Here is a 20,392-nt window from a genome sequence, read left to right as displayed (position 1 = left end):
CGCGCGAGGAGATTCACAAGGGCTTTACTGTTGCATTCTACCTCCTTTGTCTTTCCTTGTCTCCTTTTCCCTGTTGTATTTCTGCCTAACAAACCCACCCAACGCTCTTTGTCTTTCTTCCTCTAATGCTCGCTTCCTCCCCCTTTATCCTTAGCTGTCCCTCGGACAAGCGCCACTCAGTGTAGCTCAGTCCCTGAGCCCCGCTTTGGGAAGCGGATGGGGAATGACTTTGGCATTGGTATGGCAGTACTGTTTGAATGCAGTCCAGGCTACACGCTGCACGGCTCCAATGCCATCAGGTGCGAGGCTGTGCCCAATGCCCTGGCCCAGTGGAACGGCACTGTGCCCACATGTGTTGGTAAGCGTCATCATCCTCCAATCCTTGCCGCATGTCCTGCATGCACGCAAACACACACAAACGCACAAACACCAATCCAAAAAGTGGCTCAGGTGCATAAAAGCAGTTGGTGTCTGTTTTTTTGTTGGGGTTTTTTCCTGTCATTAGTTTTCCTAATGTCCATCACCCATTGCAAAGCAGCTAATCTCAGGCTCTGGTAGATTAGACCAGCAGAGAGAAGCAACAGCAAACAGAACAAGCTTCACCCAAGGGTTTTAGGTTCCTGTGTTTTTCCAGATAAGTGGAAAAAATAAATATCAGTGTAAAGTGAATACATCCAACAACAACAGATCTTTCAAGAACTTTAATCTCTATATGCCCTCAGTATAATGTAGTTCAGTATAACAGCTCTGCTATAAAAGGTATTTTTAACACATTAGCACTCCATATGCAAATAAATCTGGACAGAATATTCAAACACCATCATTCTGTCCTGCAATGCCAAAATTGTAATGCTATCTATAATACATATGATGGGACCAGGCATGTGTACAATATAATACGTTGTAGCTTTTGACAAGAATCATTATTAATGCACTCTTGATATAAATATAGTGCTTTGCAAGGTTAATGCCATTATAATGGATATGTTATAGGGCTGCCACGATTAGTCGACTAGTCACGATTACGTCGACTATCAAAATCGTCGACGACTGATTTAATAGTCGACGCGTCGTTTGAAGCTTTGTAAGATCACAAAAGCCGCAGGAATAAGTAGTAGGATTTAAGAGTGTAATAACAGACTGAAACAGAAGATGGCAGCGCTGCATGTACAAGGATGCCAGCTGCCGTTAGATAACTTAAAAATGTTATTGTTTGGTTTTTTTTAGTATTTTATTTGTTCCTGAGTAAATTGGTTTGGCTGAGATTAAAGTTATACTGTCAAAATAATCGTTTGTGGCAGCTAGGGATGGGTATTGATAAGATTTTCACGATTCCGATTCCATTTTCGATTCTGTTTAACGATTCGATTCTTTATCAATTCTCTTATCAATTCTTTTTTTTAAAAAAAGGAGAACACTAAGGTCGAATAGCTTAGAACTTTGTTTTACATCTTCTCTTTGAACAAGATAGAAATTTAGGAGTAGCATGGCCTTAAAAACCCAACAGTGAGATCTTAAGGGATCTTTAAGAGATCCACAGCCTATGGCTCTTCAATGGGGTGTCACAGGGTCCCCGGGAAAAAAAAATTGTAAATGTAAAATAATAAAATAAATATTCTTCTGTAGCAATAACAAAGTTTTAACATAAATTATTCTGTAGCAATTACACAAGAATATCCAGTAATGTCCCTGCCTACAATTAAACACATTCACTTACCGAAAATCGGGGGCATCTGCTGTGGCAAATGGGTGCAAGCCTTTTACCACAAACTTAGTCACTGCTCGTGACATTCGTCTATCCTGGCCTGAAAGGAGACGCTACCGGTAGACTGCAGCGACAACTGCCAGCGAGCGCCAGCCAGACTCTGTCTGTCTCTCTCATCATGGTCACCTAAATGCACAGTAATGGCAGGTTTTGTAATAAGGCAGATCGTGCTAACATAATATGCAGTGTTAGTTGATTATTTACCTGCCGCATTAACGGGAGAGGACGTACAAACGTTACCGCTGCTGCTGGGTTGAGATTCACGACTCCGGTGCGGAATTAAAAACACGACATTCATTTAATGTTATTGTGTGTTTTGTGAGCAAATGCTTTTGCATATTCGTAGTGTTTCCTCCCTTAAATGAAGTATCTACTTTGCAAGTATTGCAAGTTGCCCTGTTGTCATCCATTCTCGTAAAGTATAACCAAACTTTTGAGCGTTTGAGCCGCTTAGGTGCCGTGTTTCCTGCCAGGTAAATGACGCTCCGCAACATGGTGACGTCATTCAGGGCGACTGGAATCGATAAGGGAAACGTTTGCAAAAATTCTCAACAAGAACCGGGTTTCGATACCCATCCCTAGTGGCAGCCCTAATATGTTATATGTTTGAAATTGCAGTATCAAAATGATGTGACAATGTGAAAGTGGTAATTTGCAGTGACAGATCTACGGTGAATAGTCGCCTGAATCTGCGGCTCACCCTCATTTTCTACACCTTATAAAGAATTTCTAGTCACTGTTTAGCTGACCGACCCACAGTTGTACCACTTTGGTTCTCTCTGACAGTTTATGTTTTCTTAAATTGCAACAGGGAAAGGTCACAATGAAAAAAGCTCTAGTAAACCCACTCTATAGCCTTCTACTACTCGCTACCAAACTTACACACACACAGTTACGAATGACTTAAAGAGTCTGTGTCAATGTGGAGAGGACCCGCTGTCGCTGCACCTTCTGTGAAGAGCTAGTGTTGAGTTGTAGTGTTGTAGCGTAACAATAATATCTAGTTTATAAGGTTGTTTTAAAAGACAGCAACTCTTGTTTCATATAAAAGATTTAAAGTTCAAAACCAGTGACAAACAGGGACAGAGAAATTCATACATTTTTGAAAACCAGAAAATATAATTAACTAGCCACGATCCAACAGCCCTATTATTACAACAGCTCTTGGCGGCCTATGTAAGGTGGATGCGAACCATCTGCTGAAGGGACAGACATTTCTCCCTACATGGATGTTTGGCTAGCATGCACAAAACCATTTTACAAGTAAATATACCTGCATGAATATGCATAGTCCATATTTGTGTACAGGATGATTTAGGTATGCTGTCAGCAAACACTGCTACCCATACCTGAAAGCGTGCAGAAGGACATGCAGTCAGTCTCACAAAGACACCCACATATCTGTCTTGGGGAGATCAAGGACTAAAGATGAAATGAGGTAAAATCTATTGAAGTCAGGCCTTGTGCCAGCCAGTAAATAGTACCAGCCGGTAAGTGTGAGAGATTTCCAGCCAGGGTTCATCCAAGTCCAGTGCCAAGTGGTAAGGGAATAGCAGTGGCACGCGCAGTTCCATTTTAAACATAGTGATTTTTATCTGGAGATTGAATCTGGCTGCAGCATCTCCCCCAGCGGCAGTGTACTCGTCCAGAATAATGGATATAGTTTCATGGAAGCCTAAAAAAAAACCGCACCATGCTCAATTACTCAAGCCCTCTTTATGTGATATGACGGCATCAGACACCGCTCTCTAGAAAGGTGTCCATGTTTCAGATGATATATTTTAATTTCCTCGTCCAGATGTGATTGACCTCACTCGTCGTGCGGCTGTTGTATTTCTTTTGATTTTGCACGTACAAAGCTGCTGAATGAGGGTTTTGCTGGTGAGTCTCTACAACGTCCTGTTGTGATTTAATTAGCCCCGCCTGAATGGATGCATAATGTTGGGGCAGACTTTGTTGAATTTTTATGTTGAGTAGTTGACTTGAATAAATAGATGTTTTTGTTTATCGCGCTGCAAGTTTAACTTGCAGCAGTAGACAGAGCTTCAAAAAAAATGCTAACCCTAACCCTTATGTCAGATCTTTTTCAGCTGTGTGTAGACTCCTATGTCCCCATTAGATTGTGCAAATGACCGACTGCCTATTACAGGTTGAAGTAGAAGTGATAATGAAGTTAAACAGATGAGCATATTTGTCCACTGGCTTGTTTCCTGCACGAGTGACAGAATTGCAGCTTAGTCTCAAACACATACTTAATCACTTCTGATTGTAGAAAATCCTCATATTGCATAAGCTCACAGATTGCCATGATTCATGCTCGGTATGCCCACGCTATGGAATTCACTGTTGGCTTTTTCGAAGGTGTCAACAAGTAAACAGTGTCGTGCAGAGTTTGTTTTTAAACAGTGGATTCTTGTTTTGCAATAGCCTCCCAAGACCAATTAAAGTGTCTCAGTCTGGGAGTGTGAAGCAAAGCCAGGCCAGAGTGCATCTCTGGAGCAAAATGAGCTGCTCTTGAGGTTTCGCTACATTTAAAAGTTTACTTAACTTTCCACAATGAAATCGGAAATTACTGCCAGTTTATCTAATGGTGTGTTTCTATTACTTTAACGCTTTTGTCTTTTTTATTAATTTATAACTTTTACTCTTTTGGCCAAAAACACATCTGTGAGAATCGGAGCACAAATATTTTCTCCAGTCCTTTCTATCAGATTTAGCTATGGGAGGTGTGGTGAAAGATTGAGGATAGTAGTGTGGTAGATGAAGGTTGACTGTCAAATTGAGCATTTATTCCATGAAAAGAACAAGTAACAGGCAGTCCAGAAATGGTAAACAAAATCCACAAGGCACAAGAAAGCACAGGGGAAAACAATAGGGACAGGACGGCTGGTAGGACGATTTGACAAAGGGCCAGGGGAGACAGGGACAATGAAAGCACAAAGTAATGAAGAAAGAGGAAACGGGAGGGAAACACAGCTGAAACTAATCTCAGAAAACCAGACCGGGCAAGTATATAAATACCAACCACAGTAGCCATGTGTTACCAAAATAAAACAGGAAGTAGCCAAACACTGGGACTTGGCACAAAAAGGCAGAACACAAGGGAATAATATATAGAACTAGGGAGCAAGAAGACAGCAAGGAAAAAAAAGATACATGAATATAAACCCAAAGAAAACCAAGAATCAAAGATTTACATAAGGAAAACTAAAAAGCCCCCCAAAAAAACAAAATCACTGGGTAAAAGCCCCAGGACCGACCCAGGACCATAACAAATTATATGGATTAGCAGCTTTGCAGCTTGACTAATATATTTAGCAAGCAGAGATATCACTCAGTGTGACTATTGTATGCAGCATTAACGTGTCACATCAAGATGGATGAAAAATAGAGAATTCTGAAACTTGACAAAAGGTTGTTTCAACTGTGAAATGTATGCAACATTTAATGAAATGAATGTGTAATTTGTAAAAGTGCAAGAACCATTTAAGAATATGTTAAGCTATTATGTCACAGACATTACGTGAATAAAACATTTCCAATTATAAGCTCCTGTCACTTTCCTGCATATCAAACTGTGCAGTTTTATAGTGTAATATAATATATGGTCCCAACCTTTGTCTACCTACGCTAAGTCTAAAGCTTTCCTTTATTGCAGTCATATTTTCCAATCTCGCTTGACCAGTTGCATTTTCTCACAGGACCGAAATGAGTTGTGAAATTAGGCTTGTTCTCAAGGCGATGCTCTTCTTCTTGATGAATAACGAAGAAGAAGAAAAACAACCCACCAGAACACAACAAAGCTGACTGTACTTTGTTCATAAACTGGTTTCAATTTCTCTCAGGTGTTTGGCTCATCACTGAAGGGTTGGTAATAATAAAGATGTTGAGAAGAAATTATTTTATTATAGGCAGCGTGAAACAATCTCTGCTTAGTTATCGCACAGCTCTTCAAACCTTCAAGGAGCTTTTGAGTGGTGCCAACAGGATATGACATTCTCACGGTGTTGCTATGGATGTTATGGGCATTGACCTTTATTTTTTTCATTTTTAGACATAATAATTGCACAAACTCATATCCTACTTTCGAGCATGTATAGGAGATGACTGATTTCCATACCAAGTAGTCTGCACATGATGTGCTTTAGCAGAAGAAGCTATACCTGTGGTAGCGAGTATATAAGTGTGATGACTCCGCTCTGTGACTGCTGAGAGATGCAGTACAGAATTCATTGTCTCTAATGTGTCACTCAGTATAAAAAGCAACAAAGCAGTCACTTTGGCACCGTTCTCCAAGTGTCTTTCAGATGGTAGATATCACCTGTAAAATGCTGATAACTTTGAACTTGTGACTGTACTTTCTTGATAGCTAAAGTGATATTTTTTTTCTCTTTCTCCATCAGCCACTTTAGTGTTTATTGCAAAGGGAGTCTATTGTTTTTTTCCCCTTGTTTTCCATGTCTCCTCTTCTCACTTTCATTGTATCTGCCATCGGCTGATGGATATCAAAAATAGTGATTATCATTGACCTGCATGGGGGTAAACCCTTGTCCTTGACAAAAAGTATCAGTCTCTTCTTTGTGAGAACACTTTGAACTACTCTGCTGAATGTCCTCTTAGACTGACAGCTATGTTTATGGTCCCATGCTGCAGAGAAACACACAAATGGTTGGTAACCTTCAACATCAGAGGACTGATAAAGAAATTACTTTGTTGGTTGTATTAAACAAAACAGAAGGTCTGTGATTCTTTTCACTTACCATTTTCTTCGTATCTTTAGTCAGCTGGTTTGAATATACTGCTTAATTTTTAGACAAGGTATCGACAGTAATGTTGAAATATATTCCGTGACTTAAGTTGACTCATACTTTGCTACTGGTGACAGCAGAACAATCGTTCCCAGTAGAGAAAACATAGAAATATACAGGGATAAAATATAAACCACTTTACACTTCTCCCTGATGATAAGGTGTCATAACACTTTATCACAACAGCACAATATCCTACAGGTTATTGCAGGTTTCTGTATTAGTCAGCAGAACTTTATTTCAATAGAAAGGGACTGCTTCTCATTGTAAGCCAGAATTACTGCATAGAATAGTCCCGGTTGAATACTGGGGCCACTGGCACTCGTCTCGAAACGGTACTTGGACATATCGTCACGATTTGGTGGTGGTTGTTGTTTGAGTTATAATAAGCTTTATCGCACTCCTTGACAATTTCAGCACATCATACTCAGAGCGTCAATTCATCTGAGAGCTCAGAGGGTTGATAAATAAATGACTGGAGGCATTGGCAGCAACAGGGCATGCTCAGAATAGCATTCACAATTGAAAGATTTGATTTGTATGGCCTGTGAGAGATTAAATTACACATCAGGGTTAAACTGTTTACTTCTGTGTATCGCATGAGATAAGTCTATGGCTCCATGCTGCGGTCCACTGAGTTTGATGATTAGCATGTCGTGTGTATAAGAATGGCATAAAATAGAGTAGATTTACATTATCATGGCTCACTATGCTACGGGTGCCTCATCTTTCCTTCGTATCAATAGAATTTCATCAGCTGAAGGGATTTTTCCATTTGCTCATTTAACATCCATCTATTAATGATCAGTTAGGAGTTTTAAAAGTGTGAGAGCTGGATATTTTTGCTGCTGTGACCCATTTTGGTCCACTTTTGATTTTTAGGTGCATACGTGACTTCAGTTAGCCCGAACTCAGTTTTTGCATATGCTTTCCTTTTTTCTAGTTCCCTGTGGTGGAGTCTTAACTGAACGCAAGGGTACTATCCTCTCTCCCGGATATCCAGATCCATATGCCAACTATTTGAACTGTGCCTGGAAAATCTCTGTTCCTGAGGGAGCCGGCATCCAGGTGAGAAGACAGATGCAGATCTTAGCAGAGTCATGTTTGATGAAAGATTAAGAGATTTTTTTTTGAGGGGTGGATTTATTACTGATACATACAAGTTAGCCATTTCCCAACTCGTGCTTTTTTCTTTTTTTTCCTTTGGAAATTTGTTAAGGTTTCATACTTATTAAACTTTTTGTATTACGTTATGTTTCCCTTTCAGATTCAGGTTGTGACCTTTGCCACAGAACACAACTGGGATTCGCTGGATTTTTTTGATGGCGTTGATGGTAATGCCCCAAGACTTGGTAGCTACTCAGGTAAATGTTATACATCTAAATTTTAGTTGTCAGCTCCCTCTTGATTTTCAATCAGGTGTCACAAGATCCCAGCAAGAGACAGATGCGGTGATCGAGCTGATGACATTTGAGAATACTGTCAAAAAAACGATAAAAAAGGAGAAAAAAAGAACTGCTTGCTCTGTCACAGTGTCCTGGCCTTTGCAGTTGAGAGCTTTATAATGTAACCCCTGTTTCACTTGGGAACTTTACATTCGTAGTGTTGCCTTCGGGTTTACATTATTAGAAACGGTGCGTTTGTCACTCAGTAACCTATAAGAAACAGGTCATCACGTCACTTCAGATGCTCAATTCTGGAATACGAGCGGCTATTTTAATATAATGACTTCAGCCTTGATACGGAGATCTCCTTTAGGAAAAAGACACTCTCTGAAAAGTGAAACAGCCCCACAGTGCAGAACTAACTGCAGTGTGAAAAGGGTCAGGCGTTTTAAATGGCTAGCAATCATGTTTAGCTTTGGCTAAATTGATAAAGATGATTATAATCACAAGCCAAAGTCTCACCGCAAATTCCCAAAGACACGGGGAACAGAGAAAATGTTCCCTGAGCTCAGCATAGCTGCACATACAGATTATTTTGCAGTGAATTTAAATTGTAGACCATTCCTCTTCCTCGATGTGATTTTATGCATCTGACTTCTGTGACTAAAGAGCTAGAGGAGATGTACTGAGCATGATTTTCTTAAACTGTGTAACAGAAAGCAGTGCAGAGTTAAATACTTTGCACACGTTCACATGCTTTTGGTAGGCTTAAATCCAGAAAGTGAAGTACACAGGCTCTTTTGTATATTTTATGATTCAGGTACAACGATTCCCCAACTGCTGAACAGCACATCCAACAACCTGTACCTGACCTTCCAGTCTGACATCAGTGTATCTGCCGCCGGCTTCCACTTGGAGTACACAGGTATGAGGAGAGACGGCTCGTCTGCCTGCCTGTCACTTTGTCTGTTGTCTTTCTGTGTCCATCTGCCACTGACTTCCAGCTGCTGCACAAGGGTATAAGGAATAAGAGGGACAGCTGGTGTGGATGGCACAGTTGGAGCTATAAAAAATGGTGTGAAATGGAGAGTAAGTGAGTGGGCAAAGCTTTTTCTTCCTCATTATCTTTTCTAATTTTCAGGCTTTGTATCCGCTTTTCTGGTATGGTAGTTTGGTATTCCCGAGTGGCTTCTTTTTTAAATTCCCCCCATAGCTTCAACTTACTGGACCCACATCCTTTTTTTTTTTCATTCATTTAAGGACTAAGTTTCCTTATCTCTCAGTGGACTGTTCACTTCCAGGCATATTTGCTAAAGAGCATGCTAAACATTTACTGTGCATCAGAATTGAAGGAGTATAGCGTGCCCCAATGGAGTGCCTGATTTACTCCCATTTAGAAATTGCACGTCTCAAAGAAAAAGCTCTGTCCTTGATCCATGCAGCTTTTCTTTAATTCACTTACACTGCAGGCACCGTTCTTTGTCTCTTCTAATGTCCTTTTCTCTTAGTTAAATTTTAAGCTGGCGTGTATTCTCTTGTTTGCTCTTCACGTTTGTCTTCCTGCTGGTTTTTTACTAACCACTCATTGGCTGATACGAGACTGTGGGCAGACCCACTCATTGTCTGTGATGCACATTTGTGGCAGTGTGGAAAGACCGGGAAGACTTCCTAATGCTGTGATTAAAATAGGACGATATGGAAATGTCAAAAACAGAAATGACGGCCAACGCGTTAACACATCCAGCCTTGAATTTTTTTACACATACATAACAGCTAAAGAGTCACACTTTTTTTGAGTGAGCTCAGTTCAAACTGTCACTTTCTGCAAATTTGTTGGAAAACAAGAAAAATCACTGCTGTCACCGTGTGTGTCCTTGCTGTCAGTTGTGTCAGTCTCTGAGCGTCATGCCACTGTTGAGAACGACTTCACAGTCATGTATCTCACAGTAGGTGCTTCGTTCTTCTTGTTTGGAGCCACTCTGTACTCATGTCTCTCAGTGCGCTCTTTCCTTTCTGCACTTCCACGCCATGTCACCCCACCCCCACTACCTCTACCTACCGCTGAGAATCACAATCAGTTCTTTGCTCTGTGTCTGTCTTACACTTTGCCACTGCTGCCCTTGTAAAGTATACTCCCTGATTCTTTGTGCAAACCACGCTCCAGTTTATCTCTTCTCTGCTTTCTTCTCTTGCTATTTGTTACTTTTCCTGCTACTTTTTCTATCTGCAAAAAAAAAAAAAAGAAAAAAAATGGGATGTGCGATTAATCCATGTGAAGTATTGCAGTTTTTTCACTTTCTGATATTTTATCCTACATATAGCAGATTTTAGAGTCTAATTTATTTGGTCACATTAGCTATTACATTAATCCTCTTCTGACCTGTAGTTAGATGTATCTACACTGGTTGGCTTGAAATAGTCATTTATATTTCACGCACTTGAGTTTTTAGTTCCCAATTAATGCTCTGAAAGCTCAGTGGAGGGGGTAGAAAACAGCAACAGCGATTGGCACACACCCAGCCAACTAACCATCTGCTTTAAAATGTTTCCTTTGGGTGATTGTTGCAGTCCACTGAGACCAGTCATAGAAATTCTTTATACCACCCGCCAGTACAACATCTTAAAAGAAAAACGTTTAAGCAGCTCTCCTAAGGCAAACAGAATGCTATAGCTGAAAACATAATTGCAGTGTTCGCACATGCTGTATAGCAGCTTGCATCCCAAATCAAGTCTACCAAAGTTTGGCTTATTGTCACTGCTACGTGGAATAACTGTGACACCACACTGAATCAATTGTTTGACAGCTCAGAAGGGCACTCTTTCTTTGACATGGTCTTAAGATCTTTCCAGACTTTCTTCAGTCACACCAAGAAAATATAGCAGTGTCAAGTCTATGGTTACTACCTGTAATCTCCCCGATAAGTACTTCCACATTTTTGCTTATGAATTATATGTATCACGGCTAAGCCTTGCAGCATTGTTAAAGATTAAGAGCAGAAATGACCAGGTTACTACTCATTCACATTTTCTTACTACACTATTTTTCAGTACTAGGCTGTATGATGACCTGGAAAAAGTGACACTACTAGTGTATGTAAAATGCACTTCTGTTAGCATTTGCTACTAAACTATAAGCCTACTATTTGCATTCTGGTTCAAAGTCACTTGTATTAATAGCATCATCTGTGCATACACAGATCACATCTATTCACATATAGACTTGGCTTTAGATTTTTTTATCAGTCAGTCCTGGCATACAGCACAGCTGTGTACTAGTTTTAATGTATCTTATTTGATCTAACCCAACATCGTATAGAGTACAATTCAAAGATTTGAGTCTGTCCAAACTTTTGACTGGTGCTGTAACTCTGTAAGAAAATATTGCAAGAACACAGTCTTACATATTTTTGCTCACAATAAACAGGTAACTATATCTTGTTGCATAACAGGTGTCACTGTGACGCATGTATAATCTCAAGAGATCTGTTGATTGTTCATTTAACGCACTCACTTCCTCTGCACATAGTGTGTTAATACTAAATACATTCATGCACTGTATCATTTTGATACTTTAATGTCTTGATTAAGTTAATTGTGCAAAGCAATTACAGTGGCTGGTTTATTATATTGATAAAAGTCGTCATATTTAAAAATTAGTGGCAGGATTAGGGATGGAAATCTGATGAACGACATAAAAATGTCACAATGTCGTAATTGATATTGTGCCTCACACTTTGTTAAAAAAAAAAGAAAAACTGAGACTATCTACCTTAAGTTGTTTTACTGCTCCTCCACCCACAGGTGGAAACCACCACCTGCCACACTTTATCTCCTCCGCATCTTAAACTTGGAGTCGCCTGAGCTGTGAGCAGTGTGTATCCGCAGTATATTGCCTCGTAAAAATGAGCCGTTGCATTTGCATATATACCTTTGCAAAGAAACTTTTTTCTCCACAGTAGGCTCTTCTATATTGTCTGACCTGCATGTTTTCCTGCCTCATCTTTCAGGTAGCTTTTATTGTCCCTGCATTTTTTATTTTCTTTTTTTTGTCTCGAACCTCCTCCTACTGTTTGGAATACTAAACAGTTGTGTTGTTTTGCAGGTCGAGTTTAATTTTTAAAAAATAAATATTGAACTGATCGAATCGGGCTAGTGTGCACCACTGGTTAGTAACTGATGACACACATGATTGAAATTGCTTTGCCTGGATGCATTCGGCAGGGCCTTGTGTTTGATAAGGATAGCACTGCTTCAAGACATGGGTGCACATGCAGAAACAGGTGGCCGTTCCAAAATGTGATTCCTGACGGCTTGAGTGGAAACCATCACAAGGTGGCAGGAACCTGGACCATAATGTTGGCAGACGCACATGTTTAACCTGACCTAAGATCTGGTGCTCCACCTCTGGCTTTGGGAACTGTTCTCTGATTTTTCAGGGTCATTTCCCTGAACCTGGGCATTTTGTATTATTACAGGGTTTGACAACCTTTTAATATTTTCATTGTTTGAAGTGAACAGTGCAAATTTCACAAAAAACTGCAAGAGACAGGCCGATTATTCCTTATCACGAGTACACATGACAATTTTAGAGCTGCATTGTGCTTTAATCTCAAAATTACCTTCTGGCAGCCTAATATTTTAGCAGCATTTGCTCCGCTCTTGTGAATTGTGTCATCAAATCTCCTTGAAATTAATTAAACATTTCTAAGTCGAAGAATTTGTCAAAGTATTGCTCTTATTTATACCCACATATGACAGAACTTCACAGCTTCAAAGCATCCACCCACTCACCCTGTACAGTAGCTCGTCTCTTGTTGAATTGTTCTATCTCCAGCTGCTTTCACGTTGCTTCCTGCTCTGCGTCTCTTGGGTTACCGTCTCCTCCCACTCAAATATCCTCTCTAACTTTCAGTAGATGTTGAGTGGAGTGACCACTCCTGCTATTCAGAGTTGCCTTTAAATTGTTCTGAATCTTTTGTGGGCACTTCCCCTACCATGTTTGTGTTCATCCACCCACTGACTTGTTTGGACAAGTTAACTCTTTGAGTGGGCTTGAATGCGAGTGCTTGTGAAATGCTTGTGTTTGCCTGCAACATTGTTGGGGATGCTGTATTTGTCTACACTATTCCGCTCCCCGCGGCCTGCTTACAAATTATACATTACGAAGGAAACCTAATAAAACCATCTAGATTTGTATATGGGTTATTACGAAGGTAACTATCTCCTGTTTTTCGTCGGCCTATTTTCGTGTTGTTTGATGCATCGAAAAACAATGTTTGACAGACGACTGGTGCGATTTGAAAAATGTTTAAGATGAGCATGTCTCCAGTGCTGCCTTTCATTGAATAACAGCATTTTATGCCTCAAAGTAATGATGTAAAATGTTTTCTCCTCTGCCTGTCAATATATTTTAGTCACTTCTTAGATAAATGAAATTGCAACCTGACTATATTTCTTGTCTTTTTTTCTTTCTTTTATTTGTAAAAAGCAGGCTTTGAACAGGCTCAAATTTCCTTAAAATGTCCTACATTAATATAGTCCATATAGCTGGCATCACCATTGCTTTTAAGCCATTAAAACACAATATCTAGCCTTTCACTACCTGGCAAGTGGCACTGTAATCATTTCTTTCCAATGGGGCTCAATGCGTCTGTCAAGTAATACTTCAGGGATTGCTTTGTAATTTCACAGTGATTGCTTCAGATCACAGTCAGAAGGATTTTGCGATTACAGCCACGAGTAGAATAGCTTCATAGCTTGCCGCACTTTCTAAACGTTATGATGAAGGGAAAGAGAGACAAAGAGTCGGCGTGGTGGTGGTGGTGGTGGGGGGGGCTTGCTCAATTAACATGCGATTACAAGCACATTAAAATGAGGAATTTTATAATTATGTCAAAAAGGTTGGTTTTAATTAAATTATTCCTTCCCTCTATAGGTACTGGTTGATTAAATGTAAATATTTACTCCAAATATATATGGAGGAGTTTCTTTGATATGCAGAAGAATGATTGCTGTCCACACTTGTGTGTTGTGACTCTGTCCTAAGCAATAGGTTTGGATTCGTGTCCAGAGCCGCTGCCTCCCAGTAATGGCCGAAAAGTTGGAGATCGTTACACTGTGGGTGACATGGTGTCCTTCCAATGTGATCAAGGCTTTTCACTACAGGTAGGTGGAAATATGAAGTGCAGATCTGCAGCTCTCTTAGTGAAAAATATTGACCTGGCTAAATGAGTGACATTTTCATGGGGATCCTCTAAAGGATGAATCTTTTAAAACAGAGGAATCAAGTCCTTTTGATGAGTGTGTGTGTGTGTGTGTGTGTGTGTGTGTGTGTGTGTGTGTGTGTGTGTGTGTGTGTGTGTGTGTGTGTGTGTGTGTGTGTGTGTGAGCGGAAGAGTACAGGAAAGAAGTATGTGAATAGGCAAGTGTGTTTGCAAGTTTATTTGTAGTGGTGCACGTGTATGTGTGCATACATTGCCTCCCTGCTTGCATGTTTGTGTAAGTGTGAGTCCTAGTGTGTTCGTTACAAAGCAGCTTTAACTTCTTCCAATCCTGCCTGAGTAGATTCAGTGGCTGTGGCGTTTTGAGCTGTAGAACCTTCCAAGGTCACAGGCGATGGATTGTGTTAACAGTCGCCTCGCTAATCCCACACCGATTTTTCTTCCCAGCTCGGGCATTCTCTTCTTTTCATATCCTCTCTGGACTAACCAGCAACTTCTTACACACATCTTCAGGCTGAGTGTCTGAACACCAGAAATAGACTTGAGGCGGGTGTAGTAACAAAAGCAACAGTATGGATGAGTCTTTTGAGTTTAGTTTAGTGTGTGAGTGCGCAGTATAGCTATGTTTTTTCAGGCGTGATGTTAGTGTACAGGTTTTTGGAGAATCACCCTGCATGTATGCATTTTACAAACATGCAGGCAAATTCCAGTTTCTATGTTTAAAACAACATTAATGCTCTGAATATTAACCATCACATTTAGATTCCCTTTTTTGTATTCAACACAATTATGTTTGCAGATTTTTTTTTCTGTTCTTATCTCGGGGTGCTTACTCCCATTGTATACCTAGCAGCGAGAACATCCTGCCCTACTCTTGATATTTACACACAAGAAGGGGATTTTGACTAAATCCAAAGATCCATAGGACAGAGATAAAATATACTGGGGTCACCTGCTGGTTTGATCTCATCGTGTTCCTTTTCATTTTTAACTTCACAGTGTTTTGCTGAAAGGGAATTGACAGTAAACAGTTTTTGTTTGTTTTCTTGAACAGGGTAATGCATATATTACCTGCATGCCTGGTCCTGTCAGAAGATGGAATTACCCCGTACCTCTGTGCTTAGGTAATGTATTATCGCATACAGTCTGACAGCTCTAGTGACAGCATTTCAATGAGGCGATATTGTTGACAACAAACCCATATTTGTAGCACCAAACTCAAACTAGATCTTTTTCTTTCCCATTTTTGCCGTTCAATTTTTCTCATTGACTCATTTATCTTTCTTCTACCTTCTCCTTATTTATATTTCTCTCATACTAATATTTTTCTCATATACAATGACCCGATAGCTCAGCAGCCTCAAAGAGGGCATTTTATTGTATTAGGAGAATTTTATTGTACGATCGGGGGGTTGGGAGGTGTGATGGCTGGGAATAGATGCCTTGAGGGGGTTAGGGATTATGAATTTTCTGCTTTCCCCTTTGGTTGAAAATCAATAAGGCTTTGCACCATCTGAGTGTGCTGTTTGATTTCTGATACTCCTGATGAGACTCCCTTGTCTCCCCCGACACTTCCTCTCAAGTTGATTGTCACAGTGATAGTTTCCAGAGATTACCAACGAAGAACTCCACATTCTCTTTGACGCCTCGCTGTTCGCTTGCACCCTGCTCCCCTCAGTTATATACATATACATAAACATATGCAATGTGATAAATGCACTCTTGCACACACAGACAAAACTGCACGGTTACCCAAAGAGCTCTTTGTGTAAATACTCTGTTCCTGTGGTTTTCATCGTTCACTGCAGACATAAATCCCGGCTTTGCTGTCGATAGGCATGTTCTCGGATGTGTGCGTTCACTCGTTAGCTTAAGTCTTCTCTCGTTTACAGTACATACGCTTCCCTGAACACCCCAGGATCTGTATTCATTTTGTTTGCTGATAAACCCACATCAAAGGCTTTGGATGCCCCTGCACCAAACGTATAACACCCTTTTAAGTGCCTCTCGTCTTCTCTTTTATTTCATACACAAGCAGGTCAAGCCCGTCCCCCCTCCCCACTACCAGGAACACAATTACCTCCCAAGATAGTTTGTGCCTCATTTTGGTCTTGGTTGATAGTCCCCAAAGAAATAGCAGCAATATCACTTGCGTTCTCCACCATTTGCCACACAAATGCGCCTGTTGGGGTTGTGATGGGAAAAGCAGGAATGATTTAGTTTTAAGATTATAAGATTACACCACCTGGGTGTTCATGTAAGACTAGGTTGTGTGTCACAAGAGAGGGGTATAACCTTCACAGCAAGCTAAGTGTTCTCTAATGCACTCAGTCAAACAAGAGAGGGTGGGGTGTTGCAGGTGGGAGGTTGAAGTAATCACCTTCACCACTGAGCAAAACTGAGTTAGACTATTGAATAGTGACTCTCTCATTTATTTTGATTTAAAGCACCACTGAGCAAGGAGGGTGCCTTGGTCTGCTTGTTTTTTTTTTCCAAGAAGAGATGGACAAGCACAAGTCAAAGACATAATCCAACAGACAAAGACCCTTCTCTGCTCTGCACAAAAACATATGTGTATATATATATATATATATATATATATATATATATATATATATATATATAGACTATACATGTATATAAAGAATGTGTAGGATACACATGCACAACATACGTAACATTTATGCATGTGCTGAAACTTTCACTCACACAAAGACACAGTGCTCTTTGCCCTCCCTGAATATGCAGCCCTCTAGTCATTGTTTTTCTTTGTTTTCCCACTGAGCTGCTCCATGGAGAAGTGACATGTTCTTTCTCCTTGGTTGGTCTCCCTCAGCTCAGTGTGGCGGCTCCATGACAGACTTCAGCGGCGTCATCCTCAGCCCAGGCTTTCCAGGGAATTACCAAAGCAGCCTGGACTGCAGCTGGAGAGTTCAACTCCCTATTGGCTTCGGTCTGTAACCTCTCCTCTCTCTTCTCCTGTGTAACTCAACAAACCGCTAATTTCAAGCATGTATAAGTACTAGTGTGTATAAAAGTGTAATACAATATTTGACAGGAATAGCCACTCTTTGCTCTCTTTTACTTCATCCATGTGCTCTTGGGTTTACCTCTTCCATTAACCTTCTCTTTCCTCTTCTTTAGGGATCCATCTCCAGTTTCTGAACTTCTCCACAGAGCCTGTTCATGACTATTTGGAGATCCGCAGTGGGAGCCTTGAGACAGGAACAGTGATTGATCGGTTCAGTGGCCCCACGCTGCCCAATCCTCTCTTCAGCACCACCCATGAGACTACTCTGTTCTTCCATAGCGACTACTCCCAGAACAAGCCCGGCTTCCAAATTGTCTACCAGGGTGAGAGAGAAAAACAGTGTAGCCTAAGAGGACGTGCATTGTTGTCCTTATCTACACATGCACGATATATATACATATTATAATGTCATGCAAGTATGAGCTGTATGTGAAAGTATCTTTTAAAAGTTTAGGCTTCTGAATGTTTTCTAGCTTTTCAATTTTTTTTCTTTTATCACAGTTATTGAGAATTTGCTAAAGGTACAGCATGTCTCCAAAGCACAGTAGGTACACCTCACAAGCACTGGGTGCTGTCTCTCAGAATGCCTCTGGAGGTTAGCCAATCAGAAAAAAACAGGGAACATTTAGGGAGAGTACCTTAAAGAGACAGGAGCTAAAATGGCATGTCTCAGATCGACAGTGAACTGAGGGGCTGCATAAAGGCCTAATATGAGATAAATACGTTTTTTTTGTTTGTTTTGTTGTTGTTTTTTAACCAAGTAAAGTACAGCATCAAAAATAGTCATAACAAATGATAACTTAAGGTTATGTATATAACCCCGGTTCTCTGAGTAGCATGAGTGAGTGTCTCACTATGGGAACGCCTCCTGCGTGACCTCATCAGAAGCTCAAATACCATTACGCCAGCCCTTACAGGCTGGCTAGGTGACGCCCATGTCAGGAGGGGCCAGTGCCTCCCTATATAATAGGCTGACATAGCGTCAGATGTCATTCAAAACAAGCCCACCTCTTCCTCGCTTCCATAGCAAGGAGGGCGGTCTGGTGAGACACTCACTCATGCTACTCAGAGAACCGGGGTTATATACATAACCTTAAGTTCTCTTTCATAGCATTCGTTTCGTGTCTCACTATGGGAGAAATACTGACTCCCGGATTGCCAGACATGCCTGTTAAGAAGACAACTGTCCCCAACAGCACTTCACAGGGGAGAGGCCCCCACCCGGGAAGAACCTGCACCGAGGACTGAATGTGCTAGGTTAGGTGCTGTCACATCTAACCTGTAAAACCTAGCAAATGTATGAGGTGAGGTCCAGCATGCAGCTGCACACACCTCCTGAATAGAAACTCCCCTAAAGAGAGCCCATGAGGTCGCCAGACCTCTAGTGGAATGCGCACGTAAGCCAGCAGGGGGCTGAAGGCCCCTGCTAGTATAGGCCAAGGCAATTGCTCCTACTATCCAATGGGAGAGGCGCTGTTTAGACACAGGCTTTCCCATATGTGGTTCAGCCCAGGACACGAACAGCTGGTCACTTTGTCTGACACTCTGGGTTCGGTCCATGTAAATGCGCAGAGCACGGACCGGACACAAGGTATGCAGCCGCTGTTGCTCCTCTGAGGAGAAAGGCGGTGGGCAAAAGGCCGGCAGTTCTATAGGGGAACGTGTGCCGACAACCTTCGGGACAAAGGCAGGGTTGAGCCGCATACAGACCCTCGTATTATCCGAGGAGAACTGAATGCATGACTGATGCACTGAGAGAGCGTGGATCTCTCCCACACGTTTAGCAGAAGCTAAAGCAATTAAAAGAGCCGTCTTCAAGGACAGAAATTTCAACTCAACCTGTTCCAGGGGTTCAAATGGGCAACAGGAGAGCGCAGCCAATACTGTGGGAAGGTCCCACGATGGAGCCAATGGCCTAGACGTAGGCAATTTACGCCGTGCACCCTTCATGAAACGGCATATTAAGGGATGCTGGCCAACAGTCTTTCCCTCAAAACCAATATGGCAGGCTGAAATTGCTGCCAAATACACCTTGATGGTGGAGAAGGCTTTACCCTTATCAATCAGGGCCTGAAGAAATGACAGAATCACAGCCACAGAGCACTGAAAAGGGATGGCCTGTGATTCTAAGCACCAGCTTTCAAACACACGCCACTTATGCTCATATAGCGTCCGAGTAGACAATGCTCTAGAACACTGAATAGTGTCGATAACACTATGAGGGAGCCCCACCGTGTTCAGGTTAAACCACTCACGGGCCAAGCCCATAGAACTAGCCTCTCTGGGTGGGGGTGGAATATTTCCCCCTGTGCCTGAGACAGGAGGTCTCTGCGTAGTGGTAACAGCCAAGGTGGGCCGCACAGCTGCTGAAAAATCTCCGCCAGCCAGTGTTTCCCTGGCCAGTGCGGGGCTATCAGGATCATATAGTGACTTCTCTCCCTCACTCTGGCCAGAGTTGGAGAAATGAGGGCCACTGGGGGAAAAGCATAGAGGAGGGTTCTCGGCCACTCGTGAGCTGGAGCATCCACCCCGAGTGGAGCTCTCTGATCGTTCAGCGAGTAAAACAGGGGACACTGAGCATTCTCCCTGGATGCATAAACGTCCACGGTCGCCAGACCGAATCGCAGCCAGATCTGCTTCACCACCTCCGGGTGAAGCTTCCAGTCCCCATACAGCGGGTTGCCCCTGGAGAGAAGATCTGCTCCAAAGTTCAAGATCCCCGGCACGTGAGTTGCTCTCAGTGACAGCAGGTGAACACTGCTCCAGACTATCAGTCTGTGTGCCAGCGTGTGTAACTTGGGGGACCCCTGTATGAGAGCATTTGTGTGACAAGTCGCTCCCTGGCAGGTTGGGGCTGCCACCAGCCAATCGTCGATGTACGTGGCCACCCGAATGCCCTTTTTCGTGAGCGGGGCCACTGCTGCCTCGGTGCATTTCACAAACACCCTTGGGCTCAGTGAGAGACCAAAAGGCAGGACTACAAACTCGTATGCCATCCCCTGGAAAGCAAATCTCAGATACTTTCGGTGTGGGGGATATATGGGGATGTGGAAATAAGCATCCCTCAGGTCGATTGATGTGAACCAGTCGCCTGCTCGTACAAACCATAGCAGCGAGGCGTGCGTCAACATCCTGAACTTGTATGTCCTCAAATGCCGGTTCAGGGCACGGAGATCCAGAAT

General features: G+C 41.9%; 1 protein-coding gene across 9 annotated transcripts in view; it reads left to right on the top strand.

The window, feature by feature from the left end:
- The window catches only part of LOC120722328 (CUB and sushi domain-containing protein 3-like), a 249,206-nt gene that overhangs the window by 154,621 nt on the left and 74,193 nt on the right, over nucleotides 1–20,392 (top strand). For all 9 annotated transcript variants that reach the window (XR_005693406.1, XR_005693405.1, XM_040013302.1 and 6 more), the window contains 8 exons: nucleotides 155–358; nucleotides 7,517–7,641; nucleotides 7,841–7,937; nucleotides 8,779–8,883; nucleotides 14,005–14,123; nucleotides 15,234–15,303; nucleotides 17,016–17,132; nucleotides 17,324–17,533. Coding sequence is in view for 7 of the 9 variants with exons in the window: in XM_040013302.1 (XP_039869236.1) it covers nucleotides 155–358; nucleotides 7,517–7,641; nucleotides 7,841–7,937; nucleotides 8,779–8,883; nucleotides 14,005–14,123; nucleotides 15,234–15,303; nucleotides 17,016–17,132; nucleotides 17,324–17,533 (1,047 nt within the window). In the remaining 2 variants the exon portion in view is untranslated. The remainder of the gene's footprint in view (nucleotides 1–154; nucleotides 359–7,516; nucleotides 7,642–7,840; nucleotides 7,938–8,778; nucleotides 8,884–14,004; nucleotides 14,124–15,233; nucleotides 15,304–17,015; nucleotides 17,133–17,323; nucleotides 17,534–20,392) is intronic.

This window comes from Simochromis diagramma, unplaced genomic scaffold (assembly GCF_900408965.1).
Source record: "Simochromis diagramma unplaced genomic scaffold, fSimDia1.1 OVJJ01000618.1, whole genome shotgun sequence".
NCBI classification, from domain to species: domain Eukaryota; kingdom Metazoa; phylum Chordata; class Actinopteri; order Cichliformes; family Cichlidae; genus Simochromis; species Simochromis diagramma.
Note: the sequence above shows the minus strand (reverse complement) of the source record. Positions and strands in the feature narration are given on the sequence as shown.